Source organism: Siphateles boraxobius, unplaced genomic scaffold (assembly GCF_051911475.1).
Source record: "Siphateles boraxobius isolate OS27281-9 unplaced genomic scaffold, OSU_SipBor_1 46, whole genome shotgun sequence".
Lineage (NCBI taxonomy): Eukaryota > Metazoa > Chordata > Actinopteri > Cypriniformes > Leuciscidae > Siphateles > Siphateles boraxobius.
Window position 1 is genome coordinate 14,898,348 of NW_027509097.1, and position 14,200 is coordinate 14,912,547.

Below are 14,200 nucleotides of genomic sequence, written 5' to 3' on the forward strand. Positions count from 1 at the left end.
GTCTTTTATAAATCTGATAAAACTAAAGACTCTTTGGAGGATGCAATACTACTGTTTAGTTACTCAATATTAACATGAGGTTGGCAGAAACTGCGTTTGTTATGTCAACGTGGTTGATTCATAGTAGTTGAGCAAAGTATGCCAGATCACTGTAGTCTGCTGCATCCTCCACAACATAGTACTCCGAACGAGCACTTTGTGGCATGCAAATTGCATTCAGCACTGATCTTGTATGTTTGTGTGCCGTTATATGATTTGCAAAATTACATTAGTGAATAGGGCACTAAAGCAATGCATATACAGTAGCAATTGCAAAACACTGTCTGAAGGAGAACAAATGTAGGTGTTACAGGGGGAGGGTGGTCATGCATCTTTCAAGCCATACTATATTTATATTTAAACAGCACAACCTTTAGAAACCAGCCACAGCCCTGATCTCCATAATCATTAATTCAGTCATTAGCTTTGACCCAAAACCAAGTGATGGTATCATAAGGACACTACCAAAACCGGTTCTAAAAGAAGCAAAAGGCATCAATAAAAATAAATCAGAGAGAGCAAATAAAGTGAGTGAAATATTGATTATAAATTGAATTAATCCAATACTGAAACATATAAGCAAAAAGTCACATCACATGTGGAGCATTATTTGTGTGCTGCATGGGGTTGCAAGGAGAGTGCTCTAAATCAGTAACTTACAGGGTTACAGATCAGGCATGATGTTACCATACAACCATCAACGAAGACAGTAGACAGCTCAGCAGGTTTTGGATAAGAACTATTGTCTATACAGAGATACAAAAAATGGGTAATTATTTTATATACACTGTAAATAATACTATTGATTAAAGAATAAAAATCAAGCAAATGAAGTACTTTGAAATTGTAGCATACAAGGACTACTGCGGGAAATAAACCGAATCTTACTGAAAGCCACAAAGCGATGTGAAGATTTCAATAAAATCTTGCTATCATAATGTTGGGGTTGGATGTGAACTGTACAGACATGAAGGCGCACTCAGAATCTCTGTGGTGGAACATTCAGGCTTTGATCTGAGAATAGAGGAGAGGAGACTGCTGATCCATTTCCTCTTTCCCTGTGACCCATTTCCCTGCTACTCGTGCTACAGTGAGATTGCCTCGCAACCCCCGGACCCTACAAACACTCTTTCCTGAGGACGCAAGTGATTGAATCAAATTATTTCCTAATACTTTTTTAGCTCCAAGTTTATGATTCAAATTTATACATCCACAGATGGACGAGCCACGATCATCCGCTTAGGTTGTGCATTCAGCAAGTAGTGTGTGAATCAGGGTTTCGAGCTCTCGCAATCCAGCAGTAATTAAATCCTGTGCCTTGACAAGCAAGAGGCCGCGGCGAGACAGACATAATTGCAGCTTTTGAGATATTCATACGCAAACTGCTTTGTATACGGTGACAGCTTAGCAGGTTCAGCCAACACAAACTTGAGTCTAATTAATTTGAATCAGTAATTTGCATAACTAAATCAATTCTCATAATCACTAGGCGTTTCACCCTCAGCAATAAACATCTGTGTCCTTTGTGGTTTAATACATTCACCATGAAAAACATAGCTGAGCTTTATGTATGCACGTGTATTTTGAGGCATCCTTTGCAAACGCTTTCTCTAATAAATATTTTACATTTGCACTTTTATTTGAAAAATATTTAACTCCATATTTTATGCTAATGTTCCCCCAGGTTTGCCAACACGAGAAGCTCGCTAAGGAATGAAGCAGTCGTGCCTGTAAGCGGCATGTTCTGCAGACTTGCAGAATTACAACGGATAGAAATTCTTGTCCAGGAGCTACTTGGCATAATGTGTGGTGATCATGAAATATAAACCACCAGCAACAAGGGTAAAGAAACGATTTAGTACATTGGCAACAAACAGTGAAAAGAGCTGTAACATTCAGGTAAAAGGCCAACATGGAAGACACATGTGTGAGAAATGAAAGCTAGGGGGCTGAAAAAGTAAAATGACACCCACAACAGTGTGTTCCCCTGCAGATCACTAGATGTCATCCCATGGCTCCATGTTTGCCGTTCCACCGTGTTCCCAGTGTAATTATACTGATTCAGTGCCGCTAGAGGAGCGTTCTCTCCGTGTGGCAGCAGAACTCCCCATCTGGTCATACATGCATCTTCCATGTTAAATGGTTTCAATATCCTTCTCCCGCTGGCCAGATTACAGGAAAAATGACATCACTGATCCTTGAACTCAGTGATGTCAGTGATGAACAGAGTATTTAACTGACACTGCCATCAACCCTTATTACATGGCTCCACTGAGCAAACAGATATTTTAAATGATGACTACTATGATTTTCTTCTGTAGAACACACACACCCCCACATTGGGGTTTCCATGTTTTATGGGGACATTTCATAGACAATGATTTTTAGGACTCATTGGCTTTCATTGTATGGACAAAAAACAAACACTTAAAAATATCTTCTTGTCTATTCCACAGGAGAAAAAAGGTCAGCTAAGGCATGAGGTTGAGATAAGAATGTTAATTTTGTGGTGAACAATTCATTTAAACTGATTTACAACTAAAATAATAATAAATTATTTATTTTATTAATATTCATAATTATTAACCATCATTATTCTCATCGATATTTATTCTCCTACCTGTTCGAAAGCCAAACATTTTGACAAAAAAAAATGTTTCTTGAAGTACCCTCTTATATTTTACTTTAATATTTCAATAATTTAACAGCACATTTGCATATAATAATACTAATAACAACAATAATGATGTTTTTATATTACTATTTTTAACAAAAAATATATTACTTTAAAAAAAATACAAAAAAATTAAACAAAAAAAATGCAGACTAAATCACAGCCTTTTGCGATATGTTAAACACACTAAGCTATATCGCACTCCTTTTTATTTATTTTAATGATTAACATTTTATGATTTCATTTATTATTAACTTTTCTTCAACTCACAAGCTCCCTGATTGGAAAACCCTGTTTTAACTCAAATCGATATTCCATGCCCAATTGCCCATATATTCACTTAAGTATGTAGCCATGTAAAGAGTGGAATAATGTACAGTCATTCAATGCTTAACCCCTGTATAATCACATGATCATGACCGGCTGACTGTACATTCCCTCTTAATATCATCAGTTACAGATTTACAGAAGATCCCCCAAAGAAAAATCATTTATAAGAAGAAAAACTGGTGTCCATTTACACTTATCACCTTGAATCTCTTTTTGTGTGTACTGTATGTGTAATCAGAGAGTTGTGTTGTCCCCCAGTTCAAACATCGGCCTGTTTAAGCTGACTGATAGCCAAACTGATGCCATCTGTTTATACAGAGAATGTATCTCACACTGTCAACTACCCAAGCTAATGAAATCGTAATGACAAGGCTGACTCAGTGAGTAATCTAATATGAAATTCATGTAACTGAATAAAATCTGTGTGCAGATCGTATCTGTCATTGTTTGTCTCTGAGCGGGATTCTGTCCCGATTTACCAATGCTGACAAAGGAAGGTGACTCACAGTTAGACAATGTACTATGCTATGTTTTACAGTACAACTATGCTATGCTAAATGGCATGTAGCCTGATTCGTTTTGGTAATTAGTCCTATCTCATAGCTACAGTAGCCAAGAGGAAACAAATATTTTCATGTGGCATCTTTTCATATTCATGTCTCAAATTCTCCACTTTGCTGATTGGAGGTTTCAATAAGGGACACGATACTGTAATCTTCCTCCCATGTCAGAGCGATTAAATTCATTAAAAGCTCTTCAAGTAATTGCGGCTCATCTACAGTAGAGCAAATATTCAATTAATACAGACAATTTATTAACTGTGATTCCCTCAATCCAAAGCACATAACCTTGATGCATGTCTGCTTTTGATTAATTGGTTTTCTATTCTGAGGTCATTTTAATTTCCGTTAACTATTCATTAGTCCATTTATCACGCTGTGGAGAGCCAGACAATGTAAACTCCTCTGACAGAAACTCAAACACATATGGTGTGACTTAAAACACACAAAGAATCTTCATCATCAAGGACTACAGACCATTGCCACAGGTTTTAACTGAAATGAAATAACAGTGTGAAGAAAGAAAAAAAAGATTTATGTTCCAGGAAATCAGAAGACAGGAGGAAATTTATTGGCTATTTGAAACAACCTATGAAAAGTTCAAATTGTTCTCCTTAATCCATACATGTAAAATTAGCACAAAAGACTTTAGTAAATTGGTTGAAATGTGCCACTAAAATGCAATTAATCTTTCAGTTTTTTTTTATTTAGAACAAACTCCTTTCAGTTGCTATTCATCTTAATTACAAATAATGAATCCAACTTATTATTTCATAAGACTTGGCATGTCAAGAGTGCTTTGGTCAAATTAACATCCAGTGGATTATTATCCGTCTCTGTCTGATTGGCTCTCTAGTCATTGACTGATCTATGAAACTCTGCCTCTGATGTATGACCTCAGTTACCCACTGCTGATGCATTTGAAGAGAAAATTTATTAATATGCAAAACATGCCATCCTCTCACCATTGATAAACAAATGATGGTTAGTTTATGCGTAACATACCCATTGTTTTTTTTTTTAATTAAAATGTTCATGAACATTTCAGTAAAGGTATATGAGTGTATAACCTGTGAAATTTCTAAGAATACAGTATAACAAAATAAATTTCTATAAATATATAGCCAAAGAAATGTATACGACGATCCGATTAATTATTTGTGAATACATAAAGAAAAGTGTTTGAATATTGTTATGTCGGTGTCTTTCTTGTTTTGTTTATGGTGTTTAGTGGGGGTGTGTTTTTTTCCAGCTGAGGCTCATTCTTAGGGCTAGAGTATAAGAACTGCAGCGCGGATCACTTGGAGGGGGCTACGATGTGAGTGCGCTTGACTGAACGGCTGATATTCTATTGTTTTTCATTTGTTATATATTTATTTCAGACCTTCAGCAATAGTCCTCTTTCATGCACACTTTCACTACTGACTTCTACTAATACTGACTACTGATTGTTTAAATACCTTTGTTAATTATGATATTTCATTGAATAAATTATTTTGTTCACTACATGCCTATCTGAATTGCCTCTCATTCAAGTTGCAATTGTAAGCCGGTTGGAACATATGGGGGCTCGTCCGGGATCCCCCATACGTTTAAATTATTTTCCTCATACAAAATAATTTATTCATAATTCATCATAATTAACAAAGTCACTCAATACAGTAGTCAGTATTAGTGGAGGTCAGTAGTGAAAGCGTGCATGAAAGAGGACTATTGCTTAAGGTCTGAAATAAATGTAACAAACGAAAAACAATAGAATATCAGCTGCTCAGTCAAGCCCACTCACATCGTAGCCTGCGCTGCAGTTCTTATAGCCCAAAGAGTGAACCATACCTACAAACAATACAAAACAGAAGAAAAACACAGGCCCTGCACTAATTGGACATAACAATATACTGTATAGTCTATGAATATGTAAGGGATCATCTTTGGCTAGGTGTTTGGCTAGGTGTAGATTAACCCACATGAATGGCCAGTTACCAGCATTGACAAGTTAAATCTGTTATTTATGTTTGTAATGCATAATTGACTGGACGGGTAAAAAAAATGACACTTATTTTTGATAGTTATTATGTGTATGGCTACTGTTCATTAGATCTAGCATTCTGCACGTTTAAATTAGACACAGAGAGAGAGAGAGAGAGAGAGAGAGAGAGAGAGAGAGAGAGAGAGAGAGAGAGAGAGAGAGAGAGAGAGAGAGAAGAGAGAGAGAGAGAGAATGTGAAATACCAATGTCTGTTCAGCCTGTCTCTACTAAAGTTTAATTCCTTCAAAAACAGAGGCATTAACCCTCTAGGCGCCACGGTCGAGTTTACTCGACAAGATCGCGCATTGGATAAAACGGCCGATTTTTTTCAAATTGGGTGTCAAATTTCGTTCGACATCCCCTCCACTGGATGGCAGACATGTCATTCTTCACCCCCGACTCAAAAAAACGTAATGTTTCTATACAAAATGTTCGAGTTAGAGCGCATTGAATCAGTGCGATCAAAAGCGGAGCTAGTGTGCGAGTGAGCCATGTTATCAGAGCCTCTCGCCATCACAATCGCGGCGACAGTATTGTGGTGGAGACTTTGTCTAATACCACTGGGTATGTTAGACGAGGTCGAAGTATTCATAGGACAGTTAGGAGGCAACGTGGAGGCAGGGGTCGCAATGACAATGAAAGTAGTCCGAGCTGTGTATAGGCTACTCGGCGCGCGCGAGGCAGATCTGGCCGTGCTGCTCGTATCATCTCACTCATGATCTGTGCCTTGCCGTGGCGAGTGAGCGTTTGAACTAAACAGGTCTTGTCTACTTGTGTTTGTATGTCATATGAATAATATATATGTGCCCCATACATGGAATCAGAGTGCCTACTGTTTTTAGTAAATGGAAAATCTCTACAGCAAAAGTCCAACCACTACATGCATTCGGTTTGTTTCTACCATTTATTAGTAATGATTTACAGTTTGTTTAATACTTAATATATACCTGAGCATTCAGTATTGTGCAATATAGCATACAGAAGGTGATGGACATTTTGGGGGGAAAGAAGTGCTGCATTTTATCATTTAAACGTGACTTTTCATGAAAATTCTATAATCCAAGATTGCCGCCACCATATGACGTCATAATATGCAAATTAGATGGGAAAATGTAATCCCTACATAAACTTTGGGTCATCCTTAATATTTCTCTAATTTACAGAAAGTCTCTATCTTTTATCACTTTTAATATATAGACTTTTGAAATTAAGATGTCAAAATTTGACGTTTTAGGAAAAAACCTCTGGCGCCTAAAGGGTTAACTTGCTGACAAATATAATATAGTGACTCAGTAGCCAATCTATTTTGTTAATAGAAGTCATGGGGCAGCATTGACAAGTTTCCATGCTTCTGAATGTTTACTGTATATGTGCAAGTAATGTGTGTGCATGTGCTTCAATGTAGGCAACACATTACTATAAAACGGTGCTTAAACTGACTGGAACTACCTGTGCATTACATGTTTAAACTCACACTTTCCAGCCAATCAGTACCATGGTATAAGAATATATAACTTTCTATATTCTATATTTTTATATAAATTTCTATAAATACAGAACATAAACGCATGCATTCCTATGACTAGTATATATCTAAATAAGTGTGGTAAAACTTTAGTGTGGGGACCAATTCTCACTATTAACTAGTTGCTTATATTATATATTACTAGCAGTATTGGCAGTATATTAGTACTTATAAAGCACACATGAATGCCTTATTCTGCATGACATTCTACACATCTTAATACTAACCAATACCTAAACTTAACCACTACAACAACTACCTTACTAACTATTAATATTCAGTAAATTAGGAGTTTATTGAGGCAAATGTCTGTGCTCTCTAAACTAAAGTGTGACCAGAAATGTACATGAAAATCCTAAGAAATGATATGCCCTGAAAAATGTGAATATATAACCAAAGAAATGTATAAGAATAACTAACCTAAGATATTTTATGGATATATAACAGAATAAATGTATATGAATATATTGCTTAATTAAGCAATGTAAATGATTAAATAACCTAAGGGAGTCCTATTAATATGAATCCTACAAATATAGTATACCGTATGTCATATCTATTAATGACTGGTTCATTTTAAATGGTCCTGTAGTAGTGTGACAAACCATCTCAATTAATATGAGGTCAAAACTGCTTGCATAATAATTATAAAAAATTCAATTTTAAAACAGAGCTCAGTGTACAGTCTGTGGTTCTATGCAGAAACAATAGCAGCAAACAGATCAAACTAAGCACCATTATTCATGGTCCTAACTGTTCTGTATCTAGCATAACCACTGACCTAGATACATTTTTTCACCAAAGTGGCATTTTCACAGTTGTTCCTAGCACTTTGACACTAGAAACAATGTTTACTTTTCCCAAGCAGCTCAGCGCACTGATACTGTAGCTGTTCAGACATCAGATATAACATGGCTTACCTTTCGTCCACCAGTGTTGAGCCTCAGTGGTGTCAAGAAGGGATCAAATATCATATGACTCGTCTCAATGTTGACTGGAGACTGTCTCTTCCCCACAGAACACAGATTCCATGCAGAATTTACAAGCCCCCAGAACGATGGCACTGCAAAAACAAAGTACACGATGATACGCGGTACATTCATCAAATGCTCACACTCATCGTAAGAAGAAAAAACAGCTAATTTGAAATTATTATAAAACAATTATTCAATATTGCAATTATTAAACCACAAAGAAAAAAAAATGATTCTTTCTGCCTCAAAACACAATTTAAAAGCATTACACGAACCACTGTAATAAAAATAGTAGATATTCTAGACTGAATTTATAATAACAATTTAATAATAAGGGCCACAAGTTATTATCCATATTTATATATTTAAATACATATCAAAATTTACGCTTTTTTAGTTGTTTAATAATGGTGACATCATTTCCTGCAATAACTTAGTTTTTGAAATGTAAAATTGGAGCAATATAGTTTTTGACTGAGTGTATAAATATGTCTGCATGTATGAATATGATTAATCGGACAGCAACCTCTATAATGATAATAAAATTGACCCTTCGCTAAGCCCCGCCCTCCCTAGTTACTGTTGCTACACCTGTCAAGCTTCCGCGCCTGTCACGTCTATTACAGTGTGTATGCACCGGTGTCAGACAATCCCAATGAGATAATTAGTAATTTTTGGCGAACATGTGAAATATAGGAGAGAGCAAGACAAAAGGGACTGCAGTATGCATTCAAGGGATATATCCACGACATAATATGCAACCGGTTACCGAATAATTTGATAAAAATTTAAGCTAAAGCCTATAGTCCTTGCGCAAGCAGCAGCCGTCTCATACACTGACCATTCAAATGGGAAACACACAAATTGAGGAACAGCTATGTTCATGCACAGCAGGGTAAGTGAAATGTGAAAATAATCGAATAATTATAAATCAAACAGTTTATCCATAAATCTTGTGGAAAAACACTAACACCGGGAGAGCTGCGATCAGATTGGGTTAAAGTTACTCAGTCAGGGGTAGTAACGTTAGGCAATTGATTAACAAAATGCTGAAATGTATTTTAAATTATGTCAGTGAGCCTCCGTCTTGTCTTTAATCATCTTATTTTACGTTAAAATATATGCATTATGAACAAAGAACCGTCATTATTTCCAACTTCCAAGCAATAGGTGTTTTTGTTAATCCTGCACCATAAAAAAGGTTGGGTTATTTTTTTAATCCAACCGTTGGTGTATGCATGTTGGGTCATTATGTTGGGTTATCTTAAAATTTGTTGATTTATTTGGTTATGCCGTTGGGTTATTTTTAACCCAACATTTTTAAGTGAGTGTCGACACTTAGTTGTGAATGGGGTCTCCCACACTGCTTGATCCACGCCCATCATTTCTCCCCTTGGCTTTTAGATTTTCGGGAAGGAAAAAAAAATCCACTCCCCCAACCAAACGTTTAGGATACCGGGTATCAGATTTGCACAATCCATACGCCCAACGCTTCGGCATGTTTCCCTCGCTGGAAAGCTTGCCAGACCCTCCCCCGCCTAGTTACGGTTGCTAAGACACGATTGGCCAGTGGCGGTTTTCGGGCGTGACTTAGAGAAGGGTCAATTATGAACAAAAGTAATTTATAGTAGTAGTAAAATCTTTATTTGTCCCTTTACAATGCAATTTAAGTAGCTTCAACCTCACACACATACAAATTTTATAAAACAATAAACAAACAAACAAAAATAAAAGACAGCATAACATCACAAAAACATCACAAAAACCCCGGGCATTTATGATAAATCTTCGTATAGCGCAGGGCTCAACATAAAAAAAAAAATCCCCACTGGCCCCCAGGGCCAGTAGATCAGAATTTTACTGGCCCCTTCTATATTTTTACTGGCCCTGAAAGAAATTTTTCCATTAAATTGTATTTATTGTATACATTAGGATTAATTTTGCTTGTCCCCTCACAATGACAGTAAACTAATTAGTACAATACATGAGTGATGTGTAATGTTACATTTGCTCTATTTTCACTTCAAAATGGCGAAATTGGACAAAAGTATATTAGTCTGCCTGATTATTTTTGTCATTCTTTTAACATTTATGACCTAAAAAACTGTCAATGAAGAAAAAATGAAGAACGCTCTGAATCTGATTATTACAAGACTGAAGCGAACACGAATTTGTGTAGCTTACACTTAATCACACATTTTTAGGGGGACTAGGCAGAAGTTTAGGGGGGAATTTGATTACACTATTTTTAGATAGCCCGTCGGGCAAGCCGGTTATGCATTTGGGTCGGCTTTTGTTGGAAATTTCCGGCAAATGAAACAGCACATGCCCTCATCGCCTTTCTCCACCCAGGTGTACTGTGTTTTCCATGACACTAGGAATTAGGACTGGGCGAAATGGCCAAAAAATCATATCTCTGTATTTTTTGGTTAAATGGCGATATACGATATATATCTCGGTACTTTCTACGTTTTTCTATTTGGATAAAGAAAATTTGTATTTATTTAAAAAAATATATATTTCACATCCTGCTCAATGATTTCCAAACAATGTTGATATTGAAGGATATGGAAACAAATATAGGGAATGTAATGTAGGCTATGCAATATATTATGTGCAAAAAGGTGGTTAAAATCACATTACATTCTAACATTGTAACATTACAATCTAAAAACTAAAATAATGCTTTTGTTTATAAAATGACTAAAGGCTAAACTAAAAATGAAAATAAAAACAAAAGCACAAACTAATTATATTAGCCTGCATTTGATTACCCCATTATAATGCTCACTTTCATAAAAAACAGACCTCTGGGGTTTAAAATTCCACATATGACACATTTATTGTCTCCAAAAACAAATATTTTAGCAATATGTATATTTTAGTCAGAATTATTGCGCTACTATTCAATTGTGCTCGTCTGTTTGGCGCGCATGCGCGCGGCGGCGCTCATTAATCGAAGCTTGAATTTCAGCGGAGATTCACTTGCAGAAGCTCGTCCTCTCCTGACAGTGAAATGGACATATTTGTTTGACTTTCTTAATTTACAGATGGAGAATATACCTGTGAAATGTAAGTTAAGCACTGAGGAAAGCACCACGTCTCAAACGCATTAAACAGCGCATCTGTCAGTCAGCAACAGTATCTGTCAGAGCATCTGACAGGGCACGCTGCTTTAAACTTGTTAACTATATCTTACCAGTTATTTTGAAGCGCTTAATATTAATATAAGCTTGTGTCATGTTTAGGACAAATTCTACTATGTTCTTTCACTGCAGGAGCTCACACTGCGGTAGGTTACTCCGCTATTTTTTTCAGATGTGCTCGTATCAAACTACTGTATTGATATAAACGGTATTGCCTCATTCCATATCGTTTAAAAAAAAATCGATATACTGTACAGACTCGATTTACCGCCCAGCCCTACTAGGAATGTCCTCTTTCTTGTATCAGCCTCGTAGTTCTTTGACATTTTAACACGTTATAAATAACCTGAAGTAACATTGACACTCTTCGCGCATCTTTATGACGTTTGCTGTTTGTTTTGCTGATGGCCAGTCACTGGCCCGTGCCCGACATACTCTTTTACTGGCCCCAGGCCATCGGGCCATTGCTTATGTCGAGCCCGGAGCTACTATTTAAAATTTATGGTGGTTTGATGTAATAAATAAAGGCACATGCAAAGGTATAATTAGCATAATCTTGTATAATCTATTCAAATTATGTAAACAATCAGTTTTTGATCATCTGATATAATTAGTAAAATATATAGTCACTATACATTTTTTTTTAAATGGTGGAAGTGATTTCAAACAATTGACCTGTGGCTAAGCCACGCCCCCTCCACTCACTCAGACAAACAGTCAACATTTGGTGATAGGCGCTATGGCAGCTGTCATAGTGAAGACATTTCACTGGAGGCAAGTGATGATTTTTGGAGACAGAAAGATTATATATATATATATATATATATATATATATATATATATATATATATATATATATATATTGGTAGAAAGTTGTCTAAAATATTAATTAAGTGCTTTAATATGTAATTACTGGTTAATGATCAAATTAAATATGTACAGGTCTAAGTTGCATACGTTTCCAGGACAAGCCTTTTTACCATCTTTACCAAGAGTACCTCTCCGTTAGTTTGGTGCTACAGTATTTACATGAATCATTCAGCACAACATTGCTAACATTGGTTATCTCGGTTATTTACAGATACGCTAGAAGCTAACGTTAACGTTTTCTAATGTTAGGATAACGTTACGTTAGAGATGTTAAAGATAACGTTCAAATACGTATGATTGACATATCTTAGAACAGATGTAGATGATAAACATATCCATGTTCAGTTTGTGTTGTGGTCTACCGCATAACGTAATCCAGACACATATCTCGGTTGAGATGTGGCTTGGGAAAGGGTAAAAAATACACACCATCGCCCAGCCTCTCGGGATACCTATGTCGGAGTTGCATGTACTCCATGCACACCGTTTGACCATTTTAAACTTAAAATGAGAAGAAAAAATATATAAAAACTAATGAAAACTGACCAACGGCAATGCATTTCAATGGACGAGGAAGCAGAGAATGTCCGAGTGTATGGGATAGCTATGCGCACTGTGATTGGCCATAGCCATAGGTCAATTCAAATGTAGGTACCACTGTGTCTTTTGCTTTAAAAAATTCTTACACAATATGAAAGTTTAAATTATTAAGTGATTTTAATAGCAAATTATAGCAATGACATTACTTGGAGGTATGCTCTTATTTTAGCTACAGTGTGTTAATATAATTACTAGCATTCACTGTTACAGCTTTAACACTCTGACTTCTATTAAATGACATTTTTATGATCTAGTCGTCCTTATTATAAGTCTATTAATGGCTACGGCTCACAGCTGTTTCAAATGTCTCTAATACCAAAAGATGGCAAGTAGATTTGTAGCAGTCTGTTATGAAGGAAAATGTAAAATGTTACAACTGACCCATCTCCCTTGCTCATAACTCTTTTACTCATAAGAAAGTCGGTGCAACAATATCGCTTTATTCTTTAAAATAACTATTCAACATCAGAGTTCCACCAGCCCTTGACATTTTCAAGCAATTTAGGTGATTTATACAAACTGTTCGCCTTGGCATTTTCACAGCATTGTGCTACATGCACCTCCAGCTGACAACCATTACATGAGATGATTGGCAGCCAGCAAAACAGGATTTTTCTATCAATAATTTATGAGCAGTCAACCAACAGTTGGGTTTAAGATCTCAAAGCTTGCATCTTCTATCAGGTAAATTCCACTCCTGGAACTTTTTGGTTGGGTGACGACCCAGTTGGCTTAGCAGAAAAGTGATGACACATAACACAATTCATAATGTTTATCCCACCACAATGACATCAGCACTCCTGCCCTCGTTTCAGACCTCCAAATAAGTAAAGACTATTCATAAATCACTGTTCCCATTGTCCCGATGCTGAGAGAAGCAGGTGGTCTCCACACCATATTGTTCATGTTGCGAGTCACCATAATTTAAGGCTGCATTTTTCTGAACAAGCACCACCCGCTGTTTTCTGTCATGTGAGCACTCAACAGTTCTCCTTGAGAAAAGAACTTGACAAAGTAGCAGCGTTTATACACACTTTTGTACACAGAAAAACGAACAAACTCAGACGCATGTTGCACACACACAGGATGTGTAATCTCTTCGACCCCCTAATGCTATTTGCTAAAAAGGCTTGGATATTGTTCAGGGACAATGCTTGATAAAAGTATGTCTCAACTAGGGCCACGACTGAGTAGCTTTCTGATTAAAGAAAGTATGGCTGGTTGGTGTGGTGGGTCGTGGCTTCAGCGGTCTTTGGTCAAAATTAACAACCGGCTGCTATTCAGATCTCATTGCTTGGCATAAAAACAATTGCTGCATTGGATAGTGCTGCAATAGAAACGTCGAGTCATATCTCATTTAGGAAAGCGTTGAATTAAGTTGTAATGTCCTCTAAGATGCAGGCAGAGGAATGACAAATAATTCAATGCTTCTACATCAGTCACTAAAATAACAGAA

The 14,200-nt window shown here is 36.5% G+C and overlaps 1 protein-coding gene and 1 long non-coding RNA gene across 3 annotated transcripts in view; one reads left to right on the forward strand and one right to left on the reverse strand.

Moving 5' to 3' along the window:
• ca10a (carbonic anhydrase Xa) overlaps positions 1-14,200 on the reverse strand; it is a 207,940-nt gene that overhangs the window by 93,443 nt on the left and 100,297 nt on the right. For both annotated transcript variants that reach the window (XM_077200992.1, XM_077200991.1), the window contains one exon: positions 8,075-8,217. In XM_077200992.1, coding sequence (XP_077057107.1) covers positions 8,075-8,217 — 143 coding nt within the window. The remainder of the gene's footprint in view (positions 1-8,074; positions 8,218-14,200) is intronic.
• The window catches only part of LOC143710073 (uncharacterized), a 358,336-nt gene that overhangs the window by 6,331 nt on the left and 337,805 nt on the right, over positions 1-14,200 (forward strand). The window lies entirely within an intron of this gene.